Consider the following 13,935-nt stretch of genomic DNA (forward strand, 5'->3'; position numbering starts at 1 on the left):
CTCTCTCAGGTTTCTCCAGACTTGGCAGCCGTTCTGTGTGTCCCTCCCTGTGCAGATCTGCTGTCCCCATATCTTCTCACCACCTCCCTACTGATACACTCAGGGCTCCTCTTTGGTCACTAGTCCTCATGACTCTGTGTCTGAAGATGCTAGCAAAATGTCCTCCAGAGCTTTCCCAACACTATTCAGTGGGCATCCACTTGTGGGCCTCATTTCCTGTGCGGCCTGGTGGGGCAGCTGACCTTAGTGTTAATTGACTTAATGGAATCAATATACTTTCAATTACAAATTATTTTTATTTACAAATATTTATTGAATAGCCATAACAGACAAAGAATAGTGGCTAAGAGGATTAAGCCCAGAATGAAAGAATGCTTGTGGGAAAGGAAAAAGACATCAAGAGATATTTCTAAATTAGCCTCCTCAGAGCAAGAAGACGTGAGAGGAGTGATCCCTGCTTGGGAAGATAACAGAAATTATAAGATAAGGGAGAAGGCAGAACTACTAAACTACTATTGCATGCCTGGAAAGAGCAGAACAGACCTCACAGGTGAGAAGATAGTAAGATTTAAAAGAGCTCAGTCTGCCGGGCACAGGTGATTCCGCCCCAGACGACTGACAGCACCGGAGCCTTATTCTCAGAATCCCTGTCAATAGTCTTTGAGAAATCATGAAGATCAGAGAGATGCTGCAAGACCAGGAAAGAACAGATGGCTCTATTTGCAATATGATGAAAACAATATATATACTAAAAACTGTAGACAAGAAATTTTGATGTTGATCCTTGGCAAAATTCAAGAATGGATTACTGCACAGAAGGTATGTGAGGGCTTAGAAGACAGTGAGTGTCAGGAAGCAGTGTTTGCTCTAAAAGCAAGGTGGGCCGTATTAAATCAGAGGATCAAAGGGCATTGCAGAGAAGGAGGTTCCCATCCCCCTGAGTGTGTGGATATAATAGCAGACCCTCCCTTTATCTCTCCTGGCAGCATAAGCTGGCCTTCCTTTTGCTTTAGTTCTATTTGTCAGGATGGATGTGTTTGGGCTCAGCTTGCTGCCGACCTTTGGCCCTACAATATATGTACTCCTGTGTTCTGCTCACCAGAGCACTCCCAGGAAACAGAATGCCTGAGGGAGGCTCTGCTGACCTCTCGATCCCGGCTACAAGAGCTGGAAATGGAGCGGGAGCACCAAAAGGTGGAACGGCAGCAGCTTTTGGAAGACTTGAAGGAGAAGCAGCAGGAGATCTTGCATTTCGAGGAGGAACGACTGTCTCTCCAGGAGAAAGACTCCAGGTTAGAGGGAGCCCATGGATAAGGAAGATGGCCCATTTTCAGATTTAGCAAAAGGGATATTGGCAAGACGGTTAATGGTCTTGCCATTGAGGTTTTTGGAAACCTCAATATCCCCTCCGCTATTCTGGATTTATGGGTAACTTTGAACAGAAGGAAGGACTTCTCTGGGAATGTCTTTTTCACTCCGAAGTTGAGAGAGTAAGACCCTGTTACGGAAGGCTTCAGCATATCAGATTCCGGAGAAAGTACATTCTCGTGCTTCCAGTTAGTTTTAAGATATTAGTCCCACCATAACCTAGGAAGCTTCTACACCAGCCATGATGCTAGTCCCCAGCATAAACCCTGTAACTGCTTGACAACATGAAAAGAGCAATGTGGGGCAGTAAGAATACCAGGTAGTGTGTCCTAGGTATGGTAGCTAATGGCATGACTCCAAGCACAGTTACTTTACCTTCCAAGCCTCTGTTGCCACATCTGTAAAATAAAAGCGATGGTCTTCCTGACCCCTGAGTTGACATCTAGGGCTAGAATTCTATGATGCAGAAGTTGGCTCACAGCCTCTTGCCCTGGTGGGGCCCCACCAGCTCAGCAGACCCTTGCTTCTCCCCTGACAGGCTGCAGCATAAGCTGGCCCTCTTGCAGCATCAGTGTGAAGAGAAACAGCAGCTTTTCCAGTCCCTCCAGTCAGAGCTACAGATCTACGAGGCACTTTATGGCAATTCCAAGAAGGGGCTGAAAGGTATGTTTTCCCTTCTTCCCCACCCTATGAGCTTCTTGTTCTTGCTAAGGGTCCTAGTGAAGTCTTTACCTTGGGAGTTGTGGAGATCTTGGAAACCTATCTTGCTCTGTCTCAGAAAAATAACCTCAGTCATTGAGGATCCCAATAAGAAGAGAGGGGAGCTCTCACACACAAAGCCCAGAGGTTGGTGACATGAGCAAGATCCAGCCTCGACATCCATAAAAATAGGCCACAGGAGTCGAACTACACCCACCTGCATGGTCTGAGACAAGTTAATCAAAGTCCAGATTATACAGTAATTAAAAAAAAAAAAACAACACAGAACTGTCCTGGTGATATCATCATTTGAAAATGTCTTTAATGTTGTGAATTCTGACCACCCATGCAGCCAATGTTGCAGACAACCTGCTCTTACCCCAGTGAGAAAATTAAAAGTTTTTTTAAAGAAATTTTTATTCTGCAATTTTTGTCAGAAAAATAATTTGCAGATATATTCTCCAAGTCTTTTTAGTGTCTTTGAAAGACAGAACTTTTAAATTTTGTTGAAGGTCAATTAATCAAATTTTTTGTTTTATTATTTATGCTTTTCTTTATGTCTTAGCTAAGAAATCTTTGTCTAACTCAAGATCATAAAGATTTCCTTGTATTCTTCTTCTTGCAGTTTTATAACTTTTGCTCTTATGTTTAGGACTGCATTTCATTTTGAGTTAATTTTGTATACAAAGTGAGAAAAAGGTTAAAGTTCTTTTTTTCCCATATTGATACCCAGTTTTTCCAGCACCATCTGTTACAAAGACTGCCATTTTCCCATTGAATTACCTTGGCAGCTTTACAGTCAATTGACCATAACTTCTGTTAGTAATATTTTGTAATTTTTAGTATATTCATCTTTCATATTTTAACTTATACATAAATATTTCTCATGTGTGTGGGATACATGTGTGTGGGATAACATTTTTATTTCAATTGCCAAATAATTGGTTTTTTTGCTGGGATATAGAAACACAATTGATTTTTCATCACCATGACCATCTTCTTTTTTTTTTTTTTTTTTTTTAATTTTTTTTTTCCCTACTTTATTTATTTATTTATTTATTTTTGGCTGTGTTGGGTCTTCGGTTCGTGCGAGGGCTTTCTCCAGTTGCGGCAAGCGGGGGCCACTCTTCATTGCGGTGCGGGGACCGCTCTTCATCGCGGTGCGCGGGCCTTTCACTATCGCGGCCCCTCCCGTTGCGGGGCACAGGCTCCAGACGCGCAGGCTCAGCAGCTGTGGCTCACGGGCCCAGCCGCTCCGCGGCATGTGGGATCTTCCCAGACCAGGGCTCGAACCCGCGTCCCCTGCATTAGCAGGCAGACTCTCAACCACTGCGCCACCAGGGAAGCCCACCATGACCATCTTCTAATTTCTTGGCAATCTATTGAAAAACAATTGCCAAGGCAAAAAAAAAAAAATCACTTCTCAATATATGTGTGAGTGACTCTTTCTGAATTCTCCACTCTGTTCCATTAATCAATATGCCTATTCTTACACCAATACCAAACTGTCTACATTGTTAGAGTTTTATAGTAAATTTAGAAATCAGGTTGGGTAAGTCTTCATACTTTGTTCCCCTTTTATTTTTTTTCTCTTTTTAAAAAATTTTTAAAATTTATTTTTTATATTGGAGTATATTTGACTTACAATGTTGTGTTAGTTTCAGGTGTACAGAAAAGTGATTTAGTTATACATATATCAATTCTTTTCCAGAATCTTTTCCCATATAGGTTATTGCAGAGTATTGAGTTCCCTGTGCTACACAGTAGGTCCTTGTTGATTATCTATTTTATATTAAAGTGTGTATATGTTAATCCCAACCTCCTAATTTATCCCTCCCCCCAACCCTTTCCGCTTTGGTAACCATAAGTTTGTTTTCTAAGTCTGTGAGTCAGTTTGTTTTGTAAATAAGTTCATCTGTATCATTTTTAAAGATTCTACATATAAATGATATCATATGATATTTGTTTCTCTGTCTGACATACTTCATTTAGTATGATAATCTCTAGGTCCATCCATGTTGCTGCAAATAGCATTATTTCATTCTTTTTTATGGCTGAGTAATATTGCATTGTTTATATGTACCATATCTTTTTTTTTTCTTTTTATTCTTTTGAGACATTTTTTTAACATCTTTATTGGAATATAATTGCTTTACAGTGTTGTGTTAGTTTCTGCTGTATAACAAAGTGAATCAGCGATATGTATACATACATCCCCATATCCACCCTCTCTTGCGTCTCCCTCCCACCCCCCCATCCCACGCTTCTAGGTGGTCACAAAGCACAGAGCTGATCTCCCTGTGGGATGCAGTTGCTTCCCACTAGCTAGCTATTTTACATTTGGTAGTGTATATATGTCAGTGCTACTCTCTCACTTCGTCCCAGCTTACCCTTCCCCCTCCAAGGGGGAAGTCCCTCTTGAGTGTCCTCAAGTCCATTCTCCACGTCTGCGTCTTTATTCCTGTCCTGCCCCTAGGTTCATCAGAACCTTTTTTTTTTTTAGATTCCATATATATGTGTTAGCATACGGTATTTGTTTTTCTCTTTCTGACTTATTTCACTCTGTATGACAGTCTAGGTCCATCCACCTCACTACAAATAACTCAATTTCGTTTCTTTTTTATTTTATTTTATTAACATTTTTATTGGAGTATAATTGCTTTACAATGGTGTGTTAGTTTCTGCTTTATAACAAAGTGAATCAGCTATATATATACATATATCCCCATATCTCCTCCCTCTTGTGTCTCCCTCCCACCCTCCCTATCCCACCCCTCTAGGTGGTCACAAAGCACAGAGCTGATCTCCCTGTGCTATGTGGCTGCTTCCCACTAGCTATCTATTTTAGTAGTATATATAAGTCCATGCCCTTCTCTCACTTCGTCCCAGCTTACCCTTCCCCCTCCCTGTGTCCCCAGGTCCATTCTCTACATCTGCGTCTTTATTTCTGTCCTGCCCCTAGGTTCTTCATAACCATTTTTTTTCCCTTAGATTCCACATATGTGTGTTACCATATGGTATTTGTTTTTCTCTTTCTGACTTATTTCACTCTGTATGACAGACTCTAGGTCCATCCACCTCACTACAAATAACTCAATTTCGTTTCTTTTTATGGCTGAGTAATATTCCATTGTATATATGTGCCACTTCTTCTTTATCCATTCATCTGTCGATGGACACTTAGGTCGCTTCCATGTCCTGGCTATTGTAAATAGAGCTGCAATGAACGTTGTGGTACAGGACTCTTTTTGAATTATGGTTTTCTCAGGGTATATGCCCAGTAGTGGGATTGCCGGGTCGTATGGTAGTTCTATTTTTAGTTTTGTGTGTTTTTTTTTAATTTTTGTATTTTATTTTATTTTTTTATACAGCAGGTTCTTATTAGTCATCAGTTTTATACACATCAGTGTATACATGTCAATCCCAATTGCCCAGTTCATCATATTTTTAGTTTTATAACGAACCTCTGTGCTGTTCTCCATAGTGGCTGTATCAATTTACATTCGCACCAAGAGTGCAAGAGGGTTCCCTTTTCTCCACACCCTCTCCAGCATTTATTGTTTGTAGATGTTTTGATGATGGCCATTCTGACCAGTGTGAGGTCATACCTCATTGTAGTTTTGATTTGCATTTCTCTAATGATTGGTGATGTTGAGCATCCTTTCATGTGTTTGTTGGCAATCTGCATATCTTCTTTGGAAAAATGTCTATTTAGGTCTTCTGCCCATTTTTGGATTGGGTTGTTTGTTTTTTTGACATTGAGCTGCATGAACTGCTTGTATATTTTGGAGATTAATCCTTTGTCAGTTGCTTCATTTGCAAATATGTTCTCCCATTCTGAGGGTTGTCTTTTCATCTTGTTTACGGTTTCCTTTGCTGTGCAAAAATTTTTATGTTTCATAAGGTCCCATTTGCTTATTTTTGTTTTTATTTCCATTTCTCTAGGAGGTGGGTCAAAAAGGATCTTGCTGTGATTTATGTCAAAGAATGTTCTTCCTATGTTTTCCTCTACAAGTTTTATAGTGTCTGGCCTTACATTTAGGTCTTTGATCCATTTTGAGGTTTTTTTTGTGTATGGTGTTAGGAAGTGTTCTAATTTCATCCTTTTCAATGTAGCTGTCCAGTTTTCCCAGCACCACTTACTGAAGAGGCTGTGTTTTCTCCGTTGTGTATTCTTGCCTCCTTTAACAAAGATAAGGTGACCATATGTGCATGGGTTTATCTCTGGGCTTTCTATCCTGTTCCATTGATCTATATTTCTGTTTTTGTGCCAGTACCATACTGTCTTGATTACTGTAGCTTTGTAGTATAGTCTGGAGTCAGGGAGCCTGATTCCTCATGTTCCGTTTTTCTTTCTCCAGGTTGCTTTGGCTATTTGGGGTCTTTTGTGTTTCCATACAAATTGTGAAATTTTTTGTTCTAGTTCTGTGAAAAATGCCTTTGGTAGTTTGATAGTGATTGCATTGAATCTGTAGATTGCTTTGGGTAGTAGAGTCATTTTCACAATGTTGATTCTTCCAATCTAAGAACATAGTATATTGCTCCATCTGTTTGTATCATCTTTAATTTCTTTCATCAGTGTCTTATAGTTTTCTGTGTACAGACCTTTTGTCTCCTTAGGTAGGTTTATTCCTAGATATTTTATTCTTTTTGTTGCAATGGTAAATGGGAGTGTTTCCTTAATTTCTCTTTCAGATTTTTCATCATTAGTGTATAGGAATGCAAGAGATTTCTGTGCATTAATTTTGTATCCTGCTACTCCACCAAATACATTGATTAGCTCTAGTAGTCTTCTGGTAGCATCTTTAGGATTCTCTATGTATAGTATCATGTCATCTGCAAACAGTGACAGTTTTACTTCTTCTTTTCTGATTTGGATTCCTTTTATTTCTTTTTCTTCTCTGATTGCTGTGGCTAAAATTCCCAAAACTATGTTGAATAATAGTGGTGGGAATGGGCAACCTTGCCTTGTTCCTGATCTTAGAGGAAATAGTTTCAGTTTTTCACCATTGAGAACGATGTTGGCTGTGGGTTTGTCATATATGGCCTTTATTATGTTGAGGTAGGTTTCCTCTATGCCTACTTTCTGGAAAGTTTTTATCATAAATGGGTGCTGAATTTTGTTGAAAGCTTTTTCTGCATCTGTTGAGATTATCATATGGTTTTTATCCTTCAGTTTGTTAATATGGTATATCACACTGATTGATTTGTGTACATTGAAGAATCCTTGCATTCCTGGGATAAACCCCACTTGATCATGGTGTATGATCCTTTAATGTGCTGTTGGATTCTGTTTGCTAGTATTTTGTTGAGGACTTTTGCATCTATATTCATCAGTGATATTGGCCTGTAGTTTTCTTTTTTGTGACATCTTTGTCTGGTTTTGGTATCAGGGTGATGGTGGCCTCGTAGATTGAGTTTGGGAGTGTTCCTCCCTCTGCTATATTTTGAAAGAGTTTGAGAAGGATAGGTGTTAGCTTTTCTCTAAATGTTTGATAGAATTCACCTGTGAAGCCATCTGGTCCTGGGCTTTTGTTTGTTGGAAGATTTTTCATCACAGTTTCAATTTCATTACTTGTGATTGGTCTGTTTATATTTTCTATTCCTGGTTCAGTCTCAGCAGGTTGTGCTTTTCTAAGAATTTGTCCATTTCTTCCAGGTTGTCCATTTTATTGGCATAGAGTTGCTTGTAGTAGTCTCTTAGGATGCTTTGTATTTCTGCAGTGTCAGTTGTTACTTCTTTTTCATTTCTAATTCTGTTGATTTGAGTCTTCTCTTTTTTCTTGATGAGGCTGGCTAGTGGTTTATCAATTTTGTTTATCTTCTCAGAGAACTAGCTTTTAGTTTTATTGATCTTTGCTATTGTTTCCTTTATTTCTTTTTCACTTATTTCTGATCTGATCAATATAATTTCTTTCCTTCTGCTAACTTTTGGGGGATTTTTGTTCTTCTTTCTCTAATTACTTTAGGTGTAAGGTTAGGTTGTTTATTTGAGATTTTTCTTGTTTCTTGAGGTAAGATTGTATTGCTATAAACTTCCCTCTTAGAACTGCTTTTGCTACATCCCATAGGTTTTGGGTCATCGTGTTTTCATTGTCATTTCTTTCTAGGTATTTTTTGATTTCCTCTTTGATTTCTTCAGTGATCTCTTGATTATTTAGTAGTGTATTGTTTAGCCTCCATGTGTTTGTGTTTTTTACAGTTTTTTTCCTGTAATTGATATCTAGTCTCATAGCATTGTGGTCGGAAAAGATGATTGATATGATTTCAGTTTTCTTAAATTTACCAAGGCTTGATTTGTGACCCAAGATATGATCTATCCTGGAGAATATTCCATGAGCACTTGAGAAGAAAGTGTATTCTGTTGTTTTTGGATGGAATGTTTTATAAATATCAATTAAGTCCGTCTTGTTTAATGTGTCATTTAAAGCTTGTGTTTCCTTACTTATTTTCATTTTGGATGATCTGTCCATTGGCGAAAGTGGGGTGTTAAAGTCCCCTACTATGATTGTGTTACTGTTGATTTCCCCTTTTATGGCTGTTAGCATTTGCCTTATGTATTGAGGTGCTCCTATGTTGCGTGCATAAATATGTATAAGTGTTATATCTTCTTCTTGGATTGATCCCTTGATCATTATGTAGTGTCCTTCTTTGTCTCTTTTAATAGTCTTTATTTTAAAGTCTATTTTGTCTGATATGAGAATTGCTACTCCAGAGCTCTTTTGATTTCCATTTGCATGGAATATCTTTTTCCATCCCTTCACTTTCAGATTGGATGTGTCCCTAGGTCTGAAGTGGGTCTCTTGTAGACAGCATATATACAGGTCCTGTTTTTGTATCCATTCAGCCAGTCTATGTCTTTTGGTTGGAGCATTTAGTCTATTTACATTTAAGGTAATTAGTGATACGTATGTTCCTATTACCATTTTCTTAATTGTTTTGGGTTTGTTTTTGTAGGGTTTTTCCTTCTCTTGTGTTTCCTTCCTAGTGAAGTTCCTTTAGAATTTGTTGTAAAGCTGGTTTGGTGGTGCTGAATTCTTTTAGCTTGTGCTTGTCTGTAAAGCTTTTGATTTCTCCATCGAGTCTGAATGAGATCCTTGCCGGGTAGAGTAATCTTGGTTGTAGGTTTTTCTCTTTCATCACTTTAAATAAATATGTCCTGCCAATCCCTTCTGGCTTGCAGAGTTTCTGCTGAAAGATCAGCTGTTAACCTTATGGGGGTTCCCTTTTATGTTATTTGTTGCTTTTCCCCTGCTGCTTTTAATATTTTTTCTTTGTATTTAATTTTTGATAGTTTGATTAATATGTGTCTTGGCATGTTTCTCCTTGGATTTATCCTGCCTGGGACTCTCTGTGCTTCCTGGACTTGATTGACTACTTCCTTTCCCATGTTAGGGAAGTTTTCAGCTATAATCTCTTCAAATATTTTCTCAGACCCTTTCTTTTTCTCTTCTTCTTTGGGACCCCTATAATTCGAATGTTGGTGCATTTAATGTTGTCCCAGAGTCTCTGAGACTGTCCTCAATTTTTTTCATTCTTTTTTCTTTATTCTGCTCTGCAGTAGTTATTTCCACTGTTTTATCTTCCAGGTCACTTATCCATTCTTCTGCCTCAGTTATTCTGCTATTGATTCCTTCTAGAGAACTTTTAATTTCATTTATTGTGTTGTTCATCATTGTTTGTTTGCTTTTTAGTTCTTCTAGGTCCTTGTTAAACATTTCTTATATTTTCTACATTCTATTTCCAAGATTTTGGATCATCTTTACTATCATTACTCTGAATTCTTTTTCAGGTAGACTGCCTATTTCCTCTTCGTTTGTTTGGTCTGGTGGAATTTTACATTGCTCCTTCATCTGCTGCATATTTCTCTGTCTTCTCATTTTGTTTAACTTACTGTGTTTGGGGTCTCCTTTTCTCAGGCTGCAGGTTCGTAGTTCCCACTGTTTTTGGTGTCTGCCCCCAGTGGGTAAGGTTGGTTCAGTGGCTTGTGTAGGCTTCCTGATGGAGGAGACTGTTGCCTGTGTTCTGGTGGGTGGGGCTGGATCTTGTCTTTCTGGTGGGCAGGGCCACGTCTGGTGGTGTGTTTTGCAGTGTCAGGGAACTTGCTATGATTTTAGGCAGCCTCTCTGTTAATGGGTGGGGTTGTGTTCCTGTCTTGCTAGTTGTTTGCCATGGGGTGTCCAGCATTGGAGCTTGCTGGCTGTTAGGTGGAGCTGGGTCTTAGTGTTGAGATGGAGATTTCTAGGAGACCTCTCGCCAATTGATATTACATGGGGCCAGGAGGTCTCTGGTGGTCCAGTGTCCTGAACTCGGCTCTACCACCTCAGAGGCTCAGGCCTGACAGCAGGCCAGAGCACCAAGACCCTGCCAGCCACACAGCTCAGAAGAAAATGGAGAAAAAAAGAAAGAAAAGAAAGAATAATAAAAAATTATTAAGGTAAAAAAATTTTTAAAGTAATAATAATTAAAAAAAGAAGAGAGCAACCAAACTAATAAACAGATCCACCAATGATAACAAGCGCTAAAAACTATACTAAGATAAACATAAAAACCAGAAACAAGTCAGTTGCAGGCAGTAAACCCCAAGTCTACAATTGTTCCCAAAGTCCACCTCCTCAATTTTGGGATGATTCGTTGTCTCTTCAGGTATTCCACAGATGCAGGGTACATCAAGTTGATTGTGGGGATTTAATCCGCTGCTCTTGTGGCTGCATGGAGAAATTTCCCTTTCTCTTCTTTGTTCGCACAGCTCCTGGGGTTCAGCTTTGGTTTTGGCCCCATGTCTGTGTGTAGGTTGCCCTCAGGCATCTGTTCCTGCCCAGACAGGACAGGGTTAAAGCAGTGGCTGATTAGGGGGCTCTGCTCACTCATGCCAGGGGGAGAGAGTGGTACGGTAGTCATAATTGGAATGCAGGGTGAGCCTGCAGTGGCAGAGGCTGGCATGACGTTGCAACAGCCTGAGGCGCACCATGTGTTCTCCCGGGAAAGTTGTCCCTGGATCACGGGACCCTGGCAGTGGCAAGCAGAACAGGCTCCTGGGGGGAGGTGTGGGTAGTGACCTGTGCTTGCACACAGGATTCTCGGTGGCTGCAGCAGCAGTGTTAGAGTTTCATGCCCGTCTCTGGTGTCCGAGCTGATAGCCATGGCTCACGCCCGTCTCTGGAGCTTGTTTAGGCAGTGCTCTGACTTCTGCGGGCAAACGGGGTAGGAATCCCCTCTCCTTGGACACCCCAAAACAATGGTCTCTTGCCTCTTAGGAAGGTCCAGAGTTTTTCCCGGACTCCCTCCCGGCTAGCTTTGGTGCTCTAGCCCCCTTCAGGCTGTGTTCACACAGCCAACCTCAGTCCTCTCCCTGGGGTCTGACCTCCGAATCCCAAGCCTCAGCTCCCAGTCCCCAGCCCCCAGCCCCCACCCACCCCAGAGGGTGAGCAGACAAGCCTCTCAGGCTGGTGAGTCCTGGTCAGCACTGATCCTCTGTGTGGGAATCTCTCCACTTTGCCCTCTGCACCCCTGTTGCTGCGCTCTTCCCTGTGGCTCCAAAGCTTTCCCCACTCCCACACCCACTCTCCACCAGTGAAGTGTCTTCCTAATGTGAGGAAACTTTTCCTCCTTCACAGCTCCCTCCCAGAGGTGCAGGTCCCGTCCCTATTCTTTTGTGTTTGTTTTTTCTTTTTTTCTTTTGCCCTACCCAGGTATGTGGGGATTTCCTTGCCTTTTGGGAAGTCTGAGGTCTTCTGCCAGCATTCAGTAGGTGTTCTGTAGGAGTTGTTCCACATGTAGATGTATTTTTGATGTATTTGTGGGGAGGAAGGTGATCTCCACGTTTTATTCCTCTGCTATCTTGAAGGTCCCCCACCTACAATATCTTTTTTTTTTTTAAACATATTTATTGGAGTATAGTTGCTTTACAATGTTGTGTTAGTTTCTGCTGTATAACAAAGTGAATCAGGTATACGTATACATATATCCCCATATCCCCTCTCTTTTGCATCTCCCTCCCACCATCCCTATCCAACCCCTCTAGGTGGTCACAAAGCACAGAGCTGATCTCGCTGTGCTATGCGGCTGCTTCCCACTAGCTATCTATTTTACATTTGGTAGTGTATATATGTCAATGCCACTCTCTTACTTCATCCCAGCTTCCCCTTTCCCCTCCCCATGTCCTCAAGTCCATTCTTTATGTCTGCGTCTTTATTCCTGTCCTGCCCCTAGTTTCGTTAGAACCTTTTTTTTTTTTTTTAGATTCCATATACGTGTGTTAGCATAAGGTATTTGTTTTTCTCTTTCTGACTTACTTCACTCTGTATGACAGACTCTAGGACCATCCACCTCGCTACAAATAACTCAATTTCATTTCTTTTTATGGCTGAGTAATATTCCATTGTATTTATGTGCCACATCTTCTTTATCCATTCGTCTGTCAATGGACAATTAGGTTGCTTCCATGTCCTGGCTATCGTAAATAGTGCTGCAATGAACATTGTGGTACATAAGTCTTTTTTTCTTTTTTAATTATTTATTTATTTATTTTTGGCTGTGCTGGGTCTTCGCTGCTGCGTGTGGGCTTTCTCTAGTTGCGGTGAGTGGGGGCCACTCCTCCCTGTGGTGCACGGGCCTCTCATTGAGGTGGCCTCTCCTGCTGTGGAGCATGGGCTCTAGGCATGCAGGCCTCAGCAGTTGCAGCACTTAGGCTCAGTAGCTGTGGCTCACAGGCTCCAGAGCACAGGCTCAGCAGCTGTGGCACACAGGCTTAGTTGCTCCGTGGCATGTGGGATCCTCCCGGACCAGGGATCGAACCCGCATCCCCTTCATCGGCAGGTGGGCTCCCAACCACTGCACCACCAGGAAAGCCCCATAACTCTTTTTGAATTATGGTTTTCTCAGGGTATATGTTCAGGAGTGGGATTGGTGGATCATATGGTAGCTCTGTTTTTAGTTTTTTAAGGAACCTCCATACTGTTCTCCATAGTGGCTGTACCAATTTACATTCCCACTGACAGTGTACGACAGTTCCCTTTTCTCCACACCATCTCCAGCATTTATTGTTTGTAGATTTTTTGATGATGGACATTCTGACCAGTGTGAAGGGATACCTCATTGTAGTTTCGACTTGTATTTCTCTAATAATTAGCAATGTTGAGCATCTTTTTGTGTGCTTTTTGGCCATCTGTATGTCTTCTTTGGAGAAATGTCTATTTAGATCTTTTGCCCATTTTTTGCTTGGGTGGTTTTGTTTTTTGATATTGAATTGTATCAGCTGTTTGTATATTTTGGAGATTAATCCCTTGTCAGTCACAGTGATTGCAAATATTTTTCCCATTCTGTGGGGTGTCTTTTCATTTTGTTTATGGTCTCCTTTGCTGTGCAAAAGCTTTTAAATTTAATTAGGTCCCATATCTTTATTTTGGTTTTTATTTCATTAGTCTAGGAGGTGGATCCAAAAAGATATTGCTGCAATTTATGTCAAAGAGTGTTCTGCCTATGTTTTCCTCTAAGAGTTTTATAGTATCTGGTCTTACATTTAGATCTTCAATCCATTTTGAGTTTATTTTTGTGTATGGTGTTAGGGGATGTTCTAATTTCATTCATTTACATGTAGCTGTCCAGTTTTCCTAGCACCACTTATTGAAGAAACTACCTTTTATCCATTGTGTAGGTTTGCCTCCTTTGTTGTTGATTAATTGACAATAGGTGCATAGGTTTGTATCTGGGATTTCTATCCTGTTCCATTGATCTATAAGTCTGTTTTTGTGCCAGTACCATACTGCTTTGATTACTGTAGCTCTGTATTATAGTCTCAAGTCAGGGAGCCTGATTCCTCCAGCTTTGTTTTTCTTTCTCAAGATTGCTTTGGCTATTTGGGGTCTT

The 13,935-nt window shown here is 40.6% G+C and overlaps 1 protein-coding gene across 22 annotated transcripts in view; it reads left to right on the plus strand.

Annotated features, from left to right (window-relative positions):
• Positions 1-13,935, plus strand: part of PDE4DIP (phosphodiesterase 4D interacting protein) — a 214,041-nt gene that overhangs the window by 186,436 nt on the left and 13,670 nt on the right. For all 22 annotated transcript variants that reach the window (XR_449910.2, XM_057553413.1, XM_057553435.1 and 19 more), the window contains 2 exons: positions 1,103-1,292; positions 1,907-2,031. Coding sequence is in view for 21 of the 22 variants with exons in the window: in XM_057553413.1 (XP_057409396.1) it covers positions 1,103-1,292; positions 1,907-2,031 (315 nt within the window). In the remaining variant the exon portion in view is untranslated. The remainder of the gene's footprint in view (positions 1-1,102; positions 1,293-1,906; positions 2,032-13,935) is intronic.

Source organism: Balaenoptera acutorostrata, chromosome 1 (genome assembly GCF_949987535.1).
Source record: "Balaenoptera acutorostrata chromosome 1, mBalAcu1.1, whole genome shotgun sequence".
Classification (NCBI taxonomy): domain Eukaryota; kingdom Metazoa; phylum Chordata; class Mammalia; order Artiodactyla; family Balaenopteridae; genus Balaenoptera; species Balaenoptera acutorostrata.